The sequence below is a fragment of the Octodon degus genome, unplaced genomic scaffold, assembly GCF_000260255.1.
Source record: "Octodon degus isolate 3935 unplaced genomic scaffold, OctDeg1.0 scaffold00204, whole genome shotgun sequence".
In the NCBI taxonomy this organism is placed as follows: domain Eukaryota; kingdom Metazoa; phylum Chordata; class Mammalia; order Rodentia; family Octodontidae; genus Octodon; species Octodon degus.
Genome location: NW_004524780.1, coordinates 209,906 through 229,048, shown reverse-complemented (window position 1 = coordinate 229,048; position 19,143 = coordinate 209,906). Strand labels below are relative to the sequence as shown.

Genomic DNA, 19,143 nt, shown 5'->3' with positions numbered 1-19,143 from the left:
TTGTCATTTTGTGCAGCACTGTCTTCTGACCTTTGTTGTAGATCTTTGTTGCAGTTATAGCCTTAGCACCCACTGAAGTTCAGGTGTAGATCTACAAAGTTTGGATTTGTCCAGTTGTGCTTGGCTTGGGTCTAGCTGCTGTGCTTAGTTCCTTTGTGTTGCTGCCCTTGGGCATGAACCTGTTGTGCCCCTCCGGCAAGATGCTCTGTTCCTGGAGTAGCTGCGTGGTTCTGTCCCCTACCCTTTCTGCAGGGATTGCAGTTGAAGGGTTTCACCCCAGGCCTGTTTGCCAGGACTAAGCTGAGTCTGGAGGGGACACGGTTGAGTAGGGGGTAGAGGCCGCTCTCCCACACACTCTCTAGGCCTGGATGAGGACTGGGTCTTGGGGTTCCCAGAATGCGGCAGAAATTCCTACTCTGTGAACGGGGTGTGTGTGGGGGGTACTATGGTGTGATGGATGGCGTCCCAAGAGGGTGAAAGAGGGTTTTACCCACGCTGCGCCTGGGCTGGGACCAGTAGGTCCCACTGGCTCAGGGTACCCGGAAACTCTCCCACACACTCACCGGGCCTGGGCTAGGAGTGGTTCTCGGGGTTCCCGGAACGTGGCAGAAATTCCTACTTGGTGGGCGAGGTGGGGGAGGGGATGCAGAGTGGTTGGGGGCATTCCAAGGGGGTGGCAGAGGGTCTCACCCATGCTGTGCCTGGGCTGGGACCAGTAGGTCCCGTTGGCGCAGGGTAGCCGAAGCTCTTACATATACTCACCAGGCCTGGCTAGGACTGGGTCTGAAAGACTACTTTTGTATACCTCTTATTCTCCTGTGTTTAATTGTTTGCCCTATTTGGTGGGTTCTTTCTATTCTCATTCATGGAGTGGTGATCATTTTGCTCCCTCTCTAGGACATCATTTAGTAGTCTGTGTAGGCTTTGTCATCGTGAAATTCTTAAGTTGTTCTTTGTCATTGAAGTATTTCACTTCTCCATTATACTTGAAAGAGAGTTTTGCAGAGTATATCAGTCTGGGTTAGAATTTGTTTTCTTGCAAGACTTGTATTACTTTGCTCCATCCTTTTCTTGACTTTATGGTTTGTGAAGAGAAATCTGCCATTATCCTGATGGGTTTTCCTTTAAACGTGATCTGTTTCTTTCTGTAGCGGCTTTTAATATACTGTTCCTGTGCTAAATTTCTGGGATCTTGATTATTATATGTCTGGGTGTGGTTTTCACTGGGTTGATGTTATTTGGAGTTCTCTATGCTTTGGTTACTGAATGTCAGATTGTTTTCCCATATTTGGGAAGTTTTGTGCTCTTACTTCTGCCCATATTCTTTTTATATCATTTGTATTGACTCCTTCCTTCTCATTGATGCCTATTAGTCTCACACTGTCCATCTTTGCATTGTCTTGCAGGTATTGAAAATTTTTCCTGAATTCTAATTGTTTTTAAGATATCTTTTCTTATTTTTTCACTAGCTGCAATGGTGTCTTAAGGTCCCAAAGTCTATTTTCACTTTCATTCAAACGGTTTTGCAAGCTTGTGATTGAGATTTTAATTTCCTGTATATCACTTTGAATCTCCTTCATGCATTCTATTTCTTTCCTATATTGCTTATTCAAGGATTCCATCATTTTTATATTCTGCTCTGTTTTTTTAATCAGTGTCTTCTTTAGAAGCACTTAGTACTTCTTTGATTATAGTAATTGTTTTTTCTTTTACTTTTTACTTCAGAAATTATTTGTGATGTGATTTCCTCTATACCTTTCCACAGTTGTTTCTTTACTTCAAAAGCTATTATTTCAGAGGTTTCAGGCGTGTGATTTCCAATTTCTTCTTTGGTAGTGTCTTCTGCATTTGTTCTGGGTGTACTTGGTCTGAGACTGCATTTTGTTCCTTCTCTTTGTCATTTTGTATACCTCTGTCTTCTGACCTTTAGTGTAGAGCTTAGATACAGCTATTACCGTAGCACCAGGTCTGGGTCTACAAAGTTGAGACTCCTTCAGGTGGGTGTGGCTTGCATCTGACTGCTGTTTTCCACTTCTTCCTGCTGCAGCACTTGGAGGTAAACTCTCTGTGCCACTCTGGCAAGATGTTCTGTTCCTGAATCAGATGGGTGGATCTTGCCTCTAGCCTCTTTGCAGGGAGTTCTGCTGAAGGGTTCCACGCTGGGCCTGCATTCTGGGTTGAATGAGGATTCCGTGGGCCTGGGTGGTCTCACACACATGCCGGGCCTTTGCTCTGGGTTGAACGAGGATTCAGTGGGCCCAGGTGGTCTCACTCACACACTGGGCCTGGGCTCTGGGTTGAATGAGGATCCAGTCAGCCCCGAGTCATTATTATAATTTTTTAAAACCAATGTTGCATGTTTTTTTACTGGCATTCCAAACAACTATTTTGAGACAACATTGTGCTATATAACAGCAATTGTTGAATCTCTATTGTTTTGTTTGTTGAACTGCATTGTTTCTAATTTTTTAAAAACAATTTTTAGTCTCTTTAAAAAGTAAAGAAATAAAACTTGAAAACAATTGTTTGTGTGTGGTGTGTGAAAATTTGAATTTGATCTTAATTCCTTTGCTTAATAGTACTAAGAAATAATACCAGTTTCTTCATTTTTAAAAAATAATTATGGGCCAGCCAGATAGCTCAGCGGACTAAAGTGCCTGCTAAGGCAGAGCACAGTGCCCAGGGTTTGATCCTACCCCCAAGTGCCATGCCCCGCCCCCCAGCACACTGAGACGGCAATTGAGACAGGACATGGTGGTGCACACCTGTAATCTCAGCGCTTGGGAGGCTGAAAACAGGAGAATCAGTCTGAGTCCAATCTGTGTAGTGAGATCCTGTAGACCCTGCAGTAAATACATAAAAGAATTATATTTCCTATTAACACGCTTTCATTTTCTTTACTGAAAATGATGAGATTGAGAGGTAATGTGTGAGATAGCCTCTCATGCAGCTGTTTTCACTGTGACTTTCCTGGTGACTACTTCTTCCTCTTCTTCTTCTCCTTCTCCTTCTCCTTCTCCTTCTCCTTCTCCTTCTCCTTCTCCTTCTCCTCCTCTTCCTCCTCCTCCTCCTCCTCCTCCTTCTTCTTTCTTCTTTCTTCTTTCTTCTTCTTCTTCTTCCTTTTTGCTCTGAATGCCTTCAGGGCAGGTTTGGCTGGCTTAAGTTGTGGGGATCTAACCACAGCAACCTGAGCCTGACTGCTTTGTTGAAGCAGCCACTTAAAGAACTGAGCTAAGGGGCAGGCCCCCCACCCCCCGTGCCTTCTTGTATCCATCTGTATTCTGCCTTTGCCTGGACCCAGATTGTGCCTTGCATTTCTCTATGCATCATTGAGTCTGGCAGGGCAGTGGCAGAGCTGCAGTTCCATCACCAGGGACAACAAGTAGAGTCCACAGAGTGTAGTAAGGAGATGCAACTATCTGCAAATCTGGAAGCAAATTCTGATTCAAATCAATGATTCAACAGCCCAGATCAAGTCAGTATTCTGGGACAAAACCTGTGCAGAGTTCAGAGTGTGGCATTTGTGCTCCACACAAGTGGGCAGTGCATTATCTTTGTGCTTCCTGTGGCTCAGTAGGCAAACCAGGGAGCAGCCTTGCATCAGTGAAGAAGAGTATGCACAGCATGAACAGCCAAATCATATGTGCTGGACAGAGGATAGACTCCCTCTCTGTCAGGCACTTCAGTCAGAAGCCCCCAATGTGGGTCTGAGAGATGCCCTCGCTGGCTCAGCCTGGCTTGCTCTGCAGCTTGTACTGACCGGTTGCCTGGGAAGGACCTGGGAGACCTCACTGCCCCAGAAAGTGCTTTTGCAGGACCAGATGAACAAACACAGGGGTACAATTTTTGTTGGAGGCATAATTTCTAGTTGGAAGTGGACAGAACTAGGGTTGGCAGGAATTGAGGCTCCCTACATCAGTGGAGAAATCTCTGTTCTTGTGTCATCTGTTGGGGTGCACATTGGTATTTTCTGACTCTTGGGGTGAGGCTGAGGCTTCTGCAGGAACTAAGTACCCTTAGGAGAAGGGAGGCAATTGCACTGCGGTGGGAGCCCTGACTTTCCCAGCTCCATGCCTGCAGCCCTGCTTCTTTTTTTTTTTTTTTTGCATTTAATATGAAACTTTATTAAGGAGCATGTTGGTTAATAAATGATAGTACAAAAAGGAAAGACGAGCATGGTTAATCAAGATGTCATATGATTTTAAAGTTCATTTAGCAAACAATTACTCCTGCTTCAATGAAAACCAGTGGGCTGTGTCGTAAGTCAATTTCCAGGTGAGGCAAAGCAAATGCCACTGATGTCTCCTTATGCAGCTTTAATATAGACTAAGTTAAACAGCCCAAATAACACAATTAATGCCTAAAAATGAGTTTTCAAACTACTTTTGTTTATAGAGAATAACAAATAAAAAACATCAAAAATTATACAGAATTTCAAAACAAGATGATAGGGAATCAACAATAGTTTTTATTTTTACTAATTTCACTGAGAAAGAAATAGACAGTTTCAAAACAGATTAGTAGGATAGAGACAATAATTAATACATTGCATATTGTTGTCTTCATAGTAGTTATTCAGAGTACAAGATACAGACATGATATCTTGTCTAAACACTATTAGTACAAATTTTTCTTCTCATTGAACTAAGAGAATGTAGATACATATCTATCCTATTTTGTATATCCAGATATATAAATATATTTTCACTACAAAATTTTCCTTCATTTATATTCCGTTTTTTTGTTAGTTGTGTCAGAGATGGGTTGCAGCCCTGCTTCTTACCAAGCTGTGCAGTGAGCAGGAAGGTTGAGGGGAGACTTGGCTTGGGTGAGGTTGCTGTGTACATGAGACAGGGCTGTGCTTTTTTTTTTTTTTTTTAACCCAGGAACACACAAAGTATAGTTTTTATCTGACCACCCACTAAATGTGTCCTAACTGTGAAAACGAAATGGTCTCTTGGGCCCTGTCTCGAGTGGATGCATTCACTGAGGAGTTCAGTACCAGAATGCACTTGTAGGATGTGGGGGTTTTTGGAAAGAAGTCACTAGGTTCACAGCCAAGAAAAGTAGGTTCTTGTCTGTCCTAGACATACCTTTACCTTCTCATTGCTATGGTATGTGGATCATTTTTTTTTTTTTTTTTTTTTTTCTTTATCTTCCAGTTTTTATCTTGGAACCAAGAGAAGGGGAAGTGATACTGTGAGAAAATATAAACCCTGCTCCTTTCAGTTGAGGTTGTTGGATGGTTGGTCTCAGTTAAGGAAAGCAGCTAAGATATCGAACTATGCTAAATTTGTTAGAAGTTTAAATTTGAGATCTGAAGAACACAAATTGTATCCTCCACTCTGGGCTTAATTGTCATAATGATAAATTCCAAAAGTACCAAACACATTTTATCTATTCCAAAGGCTTAGAATCTTTTTTTTTAAATGTATTTTTTTTTTTTTTTTTAGTACAGGGTCTACACTGTCTCACTACACAGACTGGACTCGTGGTGATCCTCTTGTTTTCAACCTCCCAAAACTGGGATTATAGGTGCGCAGCACCATGTCCAGTCCCAGTGCCCCCCCCCCCCCCAGGGGGTGGACCTGTCACACGGCACTCCAGGGATTGAAACCTGGTCACCACACCTGCCTAAGCAGGCACTTTAGTCTGCTGAGCTATCTGGATGGTTCCCCATAGTCATACGATCTTTACAAATCACATATAAATTGGAAAAAAAAAGGTTAACATTGCCTGCGCTGAAAATCAAGTGTTAGGGTACTTGCCAAGACATATCAGGAGCAATGCAATAAATGAATAAAGGAATCAATAAATGAGCTTTTGCATTTTATAATACCAAAAGTTAGATTAAATGTTACCAAGTTTTTAAATTTATTACAGCACCAGGGATTGAACTCAGGATCTTGTGCTTGCCAGGCAAGCGCTTATTCTACTGAACTATCTCCCCAGATCCAGCCAATTTAAAACAGGGAATATGAAAGTCCTGCTGTAAGGGGCAGCATGCTGAAGGGGCCGTCTGTTAAACGCACACCTGTTACACTTCTTGAAGTAGGCACTCACACGTCCATGCGGTTCATGTATGAGTGCAGAGAAACACCCCACTGCTCACATAATTGCTGTAGTTCACCAATACCTCACAGACAGTGTTCCAAATGGACATGCTGGATGAGGTAGGACTTTGATTGACAACAGTATCACACCGGGGAAAAGAAGAAATTTTAGGTGGACATGCATCAGTGGAAAACACAAAAGGGATTTTTTTTATGGAAAAAAGGAGGAACAGATACGAAGTGGAAAAGTAGGGGGTAATAGAGGTAGCCAGGTAGATCTGAACCAGTGGTTTCTCTGAGGATATTTTTAGTGTGACAATAAATAAGTTGTGATATGCTGGCTCAATTTACATTTAGTACAATTTAGCCATGTTCTGCTCCTTATCCTGAATTCAAGGTGACCATTTGGTGTCACTGAGCTATAAGATTATATGTCACTCTTCCCCCTTTTTCATTGCCCATAGACTTGATCTTATATAGTAGTTTTAATTTGCATTTTAATTATTCATTGTTTAATGTTCAGTGAATTTATTTCTATGAACCCAAATTCAACTTTCCAAGTGCTGCCTGGATACAAAACAATCAAATAGAAGGACTCAGTTATATGAACAATAAGTTTTGAAAGAGGATGTAATCTGTCATCTGTCAGAATCAATCATTAGATACTTATCTGCTCCTGTACTTTGTGGGTGATGATTTGTGGGCTCCCTCTATGAGCTCTGCTATACAGACAGTGCAAAACTACAATGTGGGTGACCTGCAGGGCAATCAGTGCTATTATTCTGCAGTTGCTTTAGCAATGAGTTGCAACCTAGCATAAAAATTGCTGTGTGCATACACAGGGGTTTGGGGACCAAGACATGGAGTTCAGAGTTGAAGGCATCAACCTCAGTTTAGCTTTTTATGAGAGGAGTTGAGATATCTCAGGGTGTGCATCTCCACCTTCTTTGAAGAAACATGCATGTTTGTTTAGGAGGCAGTGACATTTGAGGATGTAACTGTGAACTTCACCAAGGAGGAGTGGGCTCTGCTGACTCCATCCCAAAAGAAGCTCTACAGAGATGTGATGCAGGAAACATTTAGGAATATGACTGCTGTAGGTAAGGATGACATCATTTTCTCATGTATACAATCAAAGGGCATTGAGGCAGTTTAATTATATAGAATGTTGCAACACTGAAGAACATCAGGAATGCTTAAGTATTTTAATGACTCCACCTGGCAATGGAGAATTTTAGATAATAATATAGTGCCATTTTTATTTTTGTGACTACAGCTCCAGAAGATCCTGGAATAACCAGCAATTTGATGAAAAACAAAACAAAACAAAGATACCTCAAGAAATCTAGGGTAATTTGCACTAGAAGGAAAAGGATAATCCTGAAGAGTCAGTATATGAGCAGAAATGTTTCATCTGAGGAGTCTGTTCAAATGGGCCATATTCAAATTTATTTAATCTTACAAATCTTCCATAGAGATGCACACAGGCCAATTTTGTATAACCTGTCAGCTGAATACAGAAATACTCTAATATAGGAAGCTGACTTAGTGCTGATATGCAACAAATGACACTATCAGTATAAAAATTCTTTCATGATCAACATCATGAAAATGTAGGAGATTACATTTAGATATTATATATAGGCTTATGTGAAAAGAATAAATTTTGAAATTTGACAGAAACTCATCTTCTAGGTATCTATGTATATATGTGAATGAGCAATATTTATTAGATAATGAATCCCTAAACTGAAAGAAGTATTCAAAATGCAAATGAATGGTAGCATTGTAATGCATACTCCAGAGCACTGAGTCCATTCATGAAAAAAGCACCCTTGAATATTATTGGTAGGAATGTAAAATAAATAATTACAATAATCAATATGAAGATGTCTCCAAAAGTAAAAATAGAAGTTTCCATTTGATCCAGGCGTACCTTCCTGGGTGTGTTCTCAAAAGTTTTAGTGATCCATGCATACCTATGCTCAGCGCAGTTTGTGCACGCGTATTCACAATAGCCATTGTCTGGAAGCAGTTCACCATCTCTAATCTCTGGAAATAGCCTAGATGCCTATCATTGGATGCTTGGATTAAAAATGTCCGGGACAGGTGCAACTTGATTCACTCTTGTAATCCCAGTACTCCGAGAAGCCAGGTCAGCAGGATGACATCTTAAATTCAGCTGGAGCAAATTAATGATTAATGAGAATCTCTTTTAAAATAAATAAAAAAGTTGAAAATATTCAATGCTAAGACCTATGTTGCATTCTCAGCAGTAAAAAAAGTGTGCTATATGTTCAGCTGGCAATGGAAATAAATGATATTATATCATTTACCAAAAAAAATAGATGAGATTTAATCCTGTAATGTTGTGAAATAAGTCAGACAGAGAAAGTGAATTATCACATTTTCTCTTATGTATTAAACCAGAAATGTAAACCAAGGAGTGAAATAAAGGCGAGGTGATAGAAAACAGAATGCCTAACTTGTTGGATGTGGGAATCATAGAAGAAATGACAAGGGTCAGGACAGAAGGGGAGAGTGATGGAGGAAAACATCAGACATTATCAGTGTGTGATACACACAGGTACAAGTCCTTTGAAATGAAGCTAGACTTTCTGTATTGCAAGTGTACACCAATTAAAAATTCCCTGATGAAAACAACCTTTTTGAGAATGAATGTTTTGGACACATCATTCAAGGCATTAAATCAATTTCTCAAAACTTTTTATCTTTTTTTTGTGGTACTGATGATCAAACTCAGGACTTTGTGCTTTCCAGGCATGTGCTTATGCTGCTGAGCTATCTCTCCATCCCCCAATATTTTTTTTATGGTGAATCAAAGCAGAACTTCTCTTCGTCAATTATTGATATGAAAAGCTTTTTATTTTTAATTTATTTTTTTGAATTTAAATTATTATTATTAGTTTTGGTACCAGAGACTGAACTCAGGACCATGTGCTTGCCAAGCAGGCACTTCAGCCACTAAGCTATCTCCCCAGTGAAGACCTCTTTATTGTAATTGGTATTTTTGTTCGTTTTTTTCCCTTCACAAGTGAAGAGGTCACAGAATGTGATCAGCATAAAAGTATCAACAGGAAGAAATATTTGTTTGGGCTCCAAATGCTAATGTGGACATGAAGCAAGCTGCTTTAAAGCCAGCTGAAATTCTCGCTTGTAGAGGGCACCTGATTGGATTATTAAGACTAAATATGTGTGTTTTACTTCACTGAGGACTGATGACAAATGAACATGTGAGATTTGATGACAACCTGAGTAACTGTAATGAATGTGGAAAAACCTGCTGTGACATCCAGTCCCTTACAAAACATGCAAGGATAAAGCCTAGAGGGAAACCCTATCTACGTGAGCAATGTGGGAAAACTTCTTCTGATCTTAGTGAAAGAACTCACCATGGAAAGAACTTTTTAGGCAGCAAAATAGTGAAAGCTTCAAGAACTTCCAATAGTGTTCAAAGCCATGAAAGAAATCAAAGTAGGGGAAATCCATATGTATGCACACAATATAGGAAAACTCATTTTTCTACCATATTCAAGTACATGAAAGAAGACATGCTGGAGAGATGCCTTCTGTATCTAAGCAATGTGTGAAAGGATTGATTAGCTAGTAGCAATAGTGTTTACAAAGATAAAAGAATTCACACTGTGGAGAAACTTTATGTATGTGAGCAATGTGGGAAAGCATTTAGTGCCCTCAGTCACTATCAAATACATAAAAGAATTCACACTGCCGAGAAACCCTATGTATGTAAACAATGTGAAAAAGCATTTGTGTAGCCCAGTTATTGCCAGGAACATGAAAAAATCAACACTGGGGAGAAACCTTACATATTTAAGCAATGTAGGAAAGCCTTCACTACACAGAGTTATTGTAATTAAGGTCAGTGAAGACTCAGGAAACAGGAGAACCCATACTGTAATATCCTGTAACTCAGTTGTGTCCCAAATTTTCTGATCAAGGAGATTATGGGGACACAGAGGACAATGATCGACGATGTAGACTGTGTGTAAGGATAGTCACATGGAGAGAAAACATTCTCTCAGGCTTTCTCAGAGAGCAAATTGGTCAAGCAATGGCCATGACTCATCCACATGGCTGACACTGACAAAGGATCTACAAACTGCAGTACAGGGTTTCAGGGTAAGTCCTGAGGGGACTTGACTGACCATGTCAGATACAAAAGTTACATTTTTTGTTATATAGGTCTTTATCTTGGTCTTAACCATCCAGCAGGAAAGTATAAAATTGAGGTATAAAAAGTAAAGCCATATTAATATGCTGAGCTGTAAAAGGCTCAAGTAACAACTTCTGACACTGCCAGTCTTGTGGATAACCCACTACTATTATAGACTGGTGGACTATATTGGATTGCTTTGCTGACTTTATGCACCTACAATATATAAATGGCAATGGAATATATATCTCTGACAAAAGTAAAAAAAAAGGATATAAATGAACCATTTTGTAGTGGAAAATATATTTATCTGTATATACAAAATAGCATAAATATACAGCTACTTTCTCTTAGTTCAATGAGAAGGAAGTTTTGAATGGTGTTTAGACAAGATATCATGTCTGCCTCTTATACTCTGAATAACTACTACAAAGACAACAATATGCAATGTATTAATTATTGTAATTGTACTACTAACCTATTTTGAAACCATCTCATTGCTGCTTCTTTTTCAATAAAATTATTAAAATATAAAAAAATAAAGTGCACATAAAGGGAAAAAAAGAAAAGAAGAAAGAAGTCATACGAGGGAAAAACCCTATGTATGAAAGCAATGTGTGAAAACATTTGGTACACACAGATATGTCAAATACATGAATTCACACTGCAGAGAAACCCTATGTATATAAGCAATGTGGAAAAACATTCATGCTATCCAGTCAATGCCAGTTTATGAAGCAATTCACACTGGGGAGAAACTTTATAAATGTAAACAATGTATGAAAGCATGCACCACACTGAGTTATTGTATATTACAAGGAAGAATTCACATGGGGGATAAACCCTACATATGTAAGCAATGTTGGAAAGCATTCACTATACAAGTTTGTTGTAAAATTCATGAAATAAAGCACACTGGGGAGAAACCCCATGTATGTAAACTGTGTGGAAAAACATTGATTATACAGTATTCTTGTAAAATTAATGACAGAAGTCACACTGGGGAAAAACCACATGTACATAAGAAATGTGGGAAAGCATTTGGCAGACACAGTTATTGTGAAAGATATGAGCGAATTCATACTAGGGAGAAACCTGATGTTTGTAAATGATGTGGAAAAGCATTTGCTACACACAGTTATTGTCAAATGCATAAAACAAACCACAGTGATGAGAAGCGTTATGTGTGTAAGCTGTGTGGTAAAGCATTCAGTACAAAGAGATGATATAAAGTACATGACAGAAATCATGGGGGGGATTATATATGTAAACAATATGGGAAAGCATTCACTACACAGATTTATAGTTGAATAAATGAAAGAACCCATACAGGTGAGAAACTTTTTATGTAAGTAATGTGGGAAAGTATTTCTTGAACATAGTTATTATAAACTACATGAAAGTAGTTACAGTGAGGAGACACCATATATTAACAATGTTGGAAATCATTCTCTACCCACAGGTATTGTAAAATACATGATTGAGGACACACTGAAGGGAAAGCCTATGTACTGAAGCAATGTGGGAAAATATTCAGCATACGTAGGTATTGTCAAATCCACGAAAGAAGTCACACTAGGGAGAAACCCTAGTACATATTTGAAAAACCTTATTTATGCAGTGGGGACATGTAGAAATAATATAAAAATTTTGATGTTACTATTTTATAGTTTCCAGAGAATGCTGAAAAACACTGCCAGATGGAGATATCGTAATGTGCATTCATTCTGTGTTTTTCAGTAAATGTAAATATCTGGGCTGTGTGTCTACATTTTACTATGAAATATTATTTATATAATCATACTTTTGTGTAAATCTGTGTCTTTAGTCTAACATATAGTGTCTGCTAATTAAACAAGGTGAATTAAAATTTAGTTTTCACTTCCAACTATAGTTAGTATTTATGTAGTTTTTATTTCATTTTGTTTTGTTTTTATAATTGGGAGGTCTTTAGGTAGCAGGCAATTAAACTTAAATTTTGTTAATTGTTGGAATTTTCCTCAAGTTTTGATTTAAATTTTGTTCAGGGCATTTGCTCCATAATTTATATAGCAAAAACTATCTTTGAATTTGATGATATGCATAGTTAAGTCTTGTGAACATGGGTTGCTAACAAAGTTCAACTGTTTTCACACATCTTGAAGATAAGCAAATGTTATATTTTTCATATCCTGACAAGATATCTGTATATATGCCAACAGAATTGTATATTAGATCAAGTACATAAGTTTGACTATTTTACTTTCAAGTTGGAGCCAATAAATATCAATATTTACATAAAATTTTATGTTCTTACCAGCAATGTTTTATATGCTTATATTGTGAAGACATAATATTGTAATGATTTTTCCATCTCATGCACCAAAAAATAAAACCTACTACAGAGATTTTCTGATTGCCAGAGGACAGCAAGATCATAACTTGTTTCTAAAGATATATCATAAAATATAATATATTTCTCCCAAAAGCATAAATGAGGACGTGATTTATCGTAACAACATTTTCAAAGGAAATTTTGTCAATTATGGAGTTGTTTTGAGGCGAGTGATTATTATGGTTGTTATGAGCTAAATTCATTTATTCTAGTCCTAAAGCGGATTGACATTGTCTTTGGTGATCATTACTGCTTTTATTTTTTATCTTATTTTATTTTATTTTTTACTGCTTTTACATAAGAAGATGAAATAAGGGTATGAAGGGAAAGAAACATTCAGTCCAAGAAAAAAGGGAAATTTACTCATTTATGATTCAGATTATGTTCTATTTTACACGAACACATTTTTACAAAGTCATTTTGCATTATTCATAGGAACAACAGTCTGATGTTTGAGATAGGTGACAAAAATAGACTTAAACAAGCAGAGAACATTGGCCCAGTTGGTCTCCTTGGTCTGTATCTTGCCTTTTTAACAGTGAAATATTTTGTAAATGTTTTATACAGTAATCTTTTTTTTTTTTTTTTTGGCGGAACCGGGGATTGAACTCAGATCCTTGTGTTTCCCGGTCAAGCGCTTATCCTACTGAGCCATCTGCCCGGCTCCTATACAGTAATCTTGAATATAAAAGCTTCTCACATTCTGATGTTATTCATTGTGATAAAGCTATGATAACCTGAAAAGATAAGCAAGTAATGAATTCAATATCCATAATGAGGATGCAGTGAACATTATATACATTGCAATAGGTTTCTCTATGCTTAAACACATAAATTACTCATCAAGAGAGTACTACCATCGTCTAAACTTATGTCTACTTTAGATCTAAAATATCTGATGTAATTCATGCAATATAATACAAGTGGAACTCAATGTCAAACTCTCTATCCTTAGAACATGTGGTCCTGCTGCCTACTTCTGTGTCTTCCGATTACCAAGATGATATATATCATATCTATATGTCATATCTTGCTGTTACTATTCCAGCCAGTGGTGCAATGCTCAAAATGCAAGGCATTTTACCCTGAGCACATTTACTTTCCCATTATCTTTCCATTAGCATAATGCATAGTTGTTGCTGGTGATGCAGGAATGTGATCCCATCAAGTGGGAAAGAAGTGGGAAGAAAACAAGTTAGAGGCCAGCGTGGGCAACTCAGTGAGACCCTGTCTCAAAGTATGTGAAAGTGCTGGAGGTGTAGCTCAGTGCTCTAGTATTCCTAGGTTTACTCCACAGTATCACAGTTATTTTGCTGTATACCATTACATGTCAGTGTCTGACTTTTCTCACTTAGCATATGAAAGTCCAAGCCACATGTGGTGGTGGCTTTGTTTAGTTCCAGTGACAGGATGATCATGGCTTTAAAGTGGGAGGTGAACGTGGTTAGTTGTTTTGGTAAACTATGTAAGGATTTTCTTTATATTTGCATTTTAAGCTTTAGGAAAAACAGGTTTTAGTTAAGGTAAGAAACCTAGGTGGGGATAGAAAAATTTGTTATGGAAAATCATAATTTTGTTGCTCAGGAAATAATCTTTTCATGGGAGTATTTGTACAGCAGTTACAAGCCTGTATCATAGATTAAAACATAAACAATGAGGCATAAATAAGCCAGGCATTCCACATTCTGAACTCAGGGATATGAAAAAATTAGTTTTGTCAAGGCTGTTACAGTGGTTTTTGGTAGATCAGTTGGGATGACACAACTGACAAGTGGGTTGATGGAAAAATTTTTAAAAATTGCAAAGATATGGAAATATACAACAGAGTGAAGATATAACTACAATGGTGAAAAAATTACCAGCAACTCCTTAGTGGACTAATATCAGAAATATGCAAAGAATGCAAAAATTAGGCACTCCAAAATAAAGGACCCAATTCAAAAAATGGGCAATCAAAATAAATACATTTTTCAGATGTACAAATGGCCAGTAAATATTTGAAATATTCTTCAGAATTATTATCCATTAAAGAAATGCAAATTTGTTTTCTACTTATTGTTATTATTGTTAGTTTTTCACAAGAGTCTTGGTATGTGGTTCAAGCTGGCCTTAAATTCCCAGTTTCTCAAGCTGGACTTGAACTCATGATGAGCCTCCTGCCTCAGCCATTTGAGTGCTGGGATTAGAGGCCTGGGCCACTACATTTAACAGAGAAATGCATATTTAAACAGCATTTTACTTTAGAAAAACACTGTATCATCAAGAAACCCCAAATGTCCATAGGTTTCAGGGGAAAAAGACGCTATTCAACATTGTTGAGGAGAACGAGAACTACCTCAGCCGCTGTGCAAGTCAGAGTAGAGAATATCTTAGAACTTAAAAGTAGACTCCCAGGAAGATTTTCTGTTTACGAAGTGGTAAACAGAAAATCAGCATCTCTGAAATTTAGAATTCAGACATTGGAGTATATATAACACCTTGGGGGAGAAAAGGAGAGTCATGGATCACAGGAAGCTTATGAAGGGAGAATCGGAGCCCCCAGGAAAAGTGAAGAGAGAGTCCTCAGTACTGAAAAAGGAGGTGGCAAACTGCACTCTCCCTGACTCTTGGCTCCTGGCCTGCGAGAGAAGATGAATCTATGGAGACACAGTGTAGGTGGATCACTCCAGAGGGTTCCGTGTTGAAACATCAGTGGAACGCCTAAGTAGCTCAGCAGATTAAAGTTCTTGCATGCAGGTACAGGGCCAGGGGTTCCATCCCCTGGCCTGCCATGCCAGTCCTGTCCCCAGGGCACACTGAGATGGCAATTGTGACTGGGAGTGGTGGTGCACGCCTGTAATCCCAGCTCTTGGGAGGCTGTAAACAGGAGAATCACTACTGTAGTGAGACCATGAACATGCTGTAGACACTTCCCTAGAAAGCAAGAAAGAAAGAAAAAAGAAAGAAAGAAAGAAGAAAGAAAGAAAGAAAGAAAGAAAGAAAGAAAGAAAGAAAGAAAGAAAATTTTTTCCATGGCTTTTCTTTTTGCTTGACAATTGTTCTTTTTCATGAGTGTAAACATTGCTGTTTGCTTTTTCATTTGTGTAGTTCTTGCTTTTGTTTTTTCTTTCTCCTGTCTTCACCAGTTTCTCAAAGCTTGGTATAGTACAATTAACTGAAAGGCACATCTTTCAGTAACAGTAGAATATAAGCAGATTTGGAAGAGTATCTGCTCATAGGCTAAGTGGTGAAAGGCTGTCAGAGAAAAATGGAGATTTCCTTAATGAAGAAATATTTCAGGATCAAGACCTCAAATTGAGCTCTAACCAAAGCCCCACACCGCTGGCCACCTGGCAGTTGTCACACATCATAAGGGTCCATTCTTGGATCGCTGTGAACCATGGTTCAAATCAGTGAGCTCTTCTTCACTGGAGATATGTGACAATGCTTACTTAGGACGTTCAGGAGCTGTTCAGGGACACTAGGGGCTGCTCCGGATAAAGCAATGGTTGATTCTTCAGACCACAAGGGGGTGCTGAGGACTAGAAGAGAAAGCTCTGGAGGAGCAGATGGCCCTTAAATCCACAGAAATCCAAGAAGGGCACAAGCAACATGTGTAAATTAGAAAGTTGTGGAGCTGGTTTTCTGTCAACCTCTGGGGTTTCTTTTCTGTCTTAGCATTATATGAACTGAGTAGACCTCATAATGCATCCACTCTAGGTTGAGTATGAGGTATCCAACCTCCAAACTGCACAGAATGTAAAGGCTTTTGCTGGTGTTCAGCTGGATCACACACAACGCAGCATGCATGTTTATGTTATATATTCCTTGATTTGTTCATAGCTTTCATCTGAAATTCAGAGGCCCACAACCAGAGGAAGGGTAATCATGAATTGCATACACTGTGAAGAAGCCTGAATTTAAAAAACTTAGGTGCTGGGGTGGGGAGATAGCTTGGCGCTCTAAGCACCTGCCTGGCAAGTGCAAGGATCCAAGTTCGATCTCTAGTGCCACATGCTGTACTGCTGTGCCAGCCACCTGAAGCTGGGCATGGTGGTGTATGCCTGTAACCCCAGTGCTGGGGAGGCTGAGACAGAAGGATCACTACAAGTCCAAATTGCATAGTGAGACCCTGTACCAAATGAAAAAAGATTTAAAAAAATAAAAAAAAAACCCATGGGTGCTTTGTGATATCCAGTCATCATAAGTCATCACCATCAACAAAACTTTATCAGCTAATTTTACCTGGAGAATATATAGTCTCATGAAGGGATAAATGTTTCAGCTTAGCAAGCTGTGGAATATAAGAGGATATAAGGACAACTTATAGAAAACTATAGGAGAATTTATGGGCACTGCTGCATTAGCTATCTTGACCTTAAGAATGATTATATTAGTATTTAACAAGTTGTATATTTGCATCAAAATGTATCTCATTTTCCCATAATTAAAGTTATTATATTTAAAATATATAATTACTATGGGAAGACTAAGTCAGAGATACATAATAAAACCAAATGTCAGACTCTTGAACACATGCTTAAATTAATCTATTTGTTTATGAAACTACTGGAATGTAGAAATATCATGTTATGTTCTCTCATTGGAGGAAGAGGTTTGACAAAGTCACTAAGCTTGATCACTGTGTCTTGGAATTTTTCATGGAGCAGTTTTAGTATTATGGCAAGATTTATAAGATCAAGTACAGGAGATGTTCTTAGCACACATGAGCTCATAGCTCACAGATCTGTTGAGCTCCTTGCTCTGTCTGCACATCAGCAAAACATAGAAAATTATCAAAACCACTGATTATACACATATATAACTTTGAGAAAACTACTAAGTGTTTTCTGCAACACAGATACGTAGTGAAAAATCATATCCACATTATTATTGTGAATGTTACAAGACATCTCCTGAAACACTCATGCACACTCTACTCTCCCTATCTGAGGCTTTCACGGTACAGGAGTCAATGTATCAGGGCACCAGCCCAGCCAGACCCTGCGGCTCTGCAGAGGAGCCCAGCCCTGGCGGCCAGTTGTGCCCTCTGGGGGATCAGGACGGAACACAGGTGTCACAGCATGGAGTTTGCAGTGAGCTGGGTTTCCATTCTTGGTGTTTTAAAAGGTAATTCATGGAGAACAAGTAATCCTGAGAGTGTGAGTGGACATGGTTGTGCTAAACAGTGCCCCTGTGGATGTTTCTGGGTTTGCAGGTGTCCTGTGTAAGGTGCAGGTGGTGCCATCCAGGAGGGCATGCTTAGTGCAGCCTGGGGCACCCATGAGACCCTGCTGTGCAGTCACTGGGCTCAGTTCCAGTGATTACTGGATGAACTGGATCTACAAGCTCCAGGGAAGGGGCTGCTAATATTAATTACAATGGTGGTAGAACATATCGTCCAGGACCTGTGAAAGGCTGAGTCACCATCTCCAGAGACAGTGACAAGGACACACTATATCTATAAATGAACAGCTTGACTTATGATGTAGCCTGAGGACAGCCAGATACCAGACTGAGATGCAAGAGTGAGGGGACATCCGTGTGAGCCCAGACTCAAAGCTCCCTGCAAGGGAAGCCAGGACAGCAGGCAGCACTCAGGTCACCGAGAGAGCACAGGGTCTCCCTCAAGAGAAGACTTAGAAGAAGGTGAACATTGGTTTCCTGTCAGAATATAGAACTTATCCCCCATATCATACTTATCCTTAGAAACTCCAATCTTGTGTGTCTGTCCCTACCTCAGAAGTCTACCCACTAGCCACGATCATCTACTACTCATCCTTCTTTATGACTGGGTAGTAGTCCACGTTTTCTTGATACATTCATCCCTTGATGGCATGTAGCAGTGTACCATCCAGGGTTCAGCTATTACAAATTGTGTTGTTACAAATATTTTTTGGCTGGCTCCACTCACCCTGAGGGCAGGAGTGGTATGGTATGTGATGCCAGGGATCAAACCTTTGTCCCCTGTGCCTGCTTAGGCTTGCCTCAGCAAGAGTTTTACACCACGGAGCTATCTCACCGGCCCCATGTGTTGTCATAAATATTATTATGCATGTAATGTTGTGAGGTGATGTTTTCCATTCTTTTGACAAAGATACCTAGAAAGGCAATAGCTAGGTCTTGTGGAATTTCTTATTTTAGTTCTTAGGAGAATATCCATATTGTTTAAAATGTGTGCACTCACATGTGTAAATATCGTATACTTTCCCTAGTATAAGAACTCAAAAGAAGAAATACAAATAGAAAGGTGTAATACAAGTAAAAGGAAAGCAGGATCTTGTGGACTATTTAAGAGAGGGAAAGGAGAAGAGCGAGGAAACATGACAGCAACAAGCTATACAGTTATATATAGAAGATGGGCAAGGCAATGATCCTGAGAATCTTCAGAAGATTTTTGAATCTAGCAGTTAATTGGAAAGATTCTCACCCTGACTAACTATATATACTGACACTTGTGAACTAAACAACTGCACTGAAGATGGCTATCTGTAGTAGTAGGTTCATGCTTGGAGTGCCTGTCATTCTGGTCTTCTGAATAA

General features: G+C 39.1%; 1 protein-coding gene across 1 annotated transcript in view; it reads left to right on the top strand.

The window, feature by feature from the left end:
- Positions 1 to 8,115, top strand: part of LOC105743999 (zinc finger protein 101-like) — a 17,903-nt gene extending 9,788 nt beyond the window's left edge. The window contains exons 2-3 of the mRNA XM_023704812.1: positions 7,027 to 7,153; positions 8,072 to 8,115. Of these exons, the coding sequence (XP_023560580.1) occupies positions 7,027 to 7,153; positions 8,072 to 8,115 (171 nt within the window). The remainder of the gene's footprint in view (positions 1 to 7,026; positions 7,154 to 8,071) is intronic.
- The last annotated feature ends 11,028 nt before the right edge of the window (positions 8,116 to 19,143 follow it).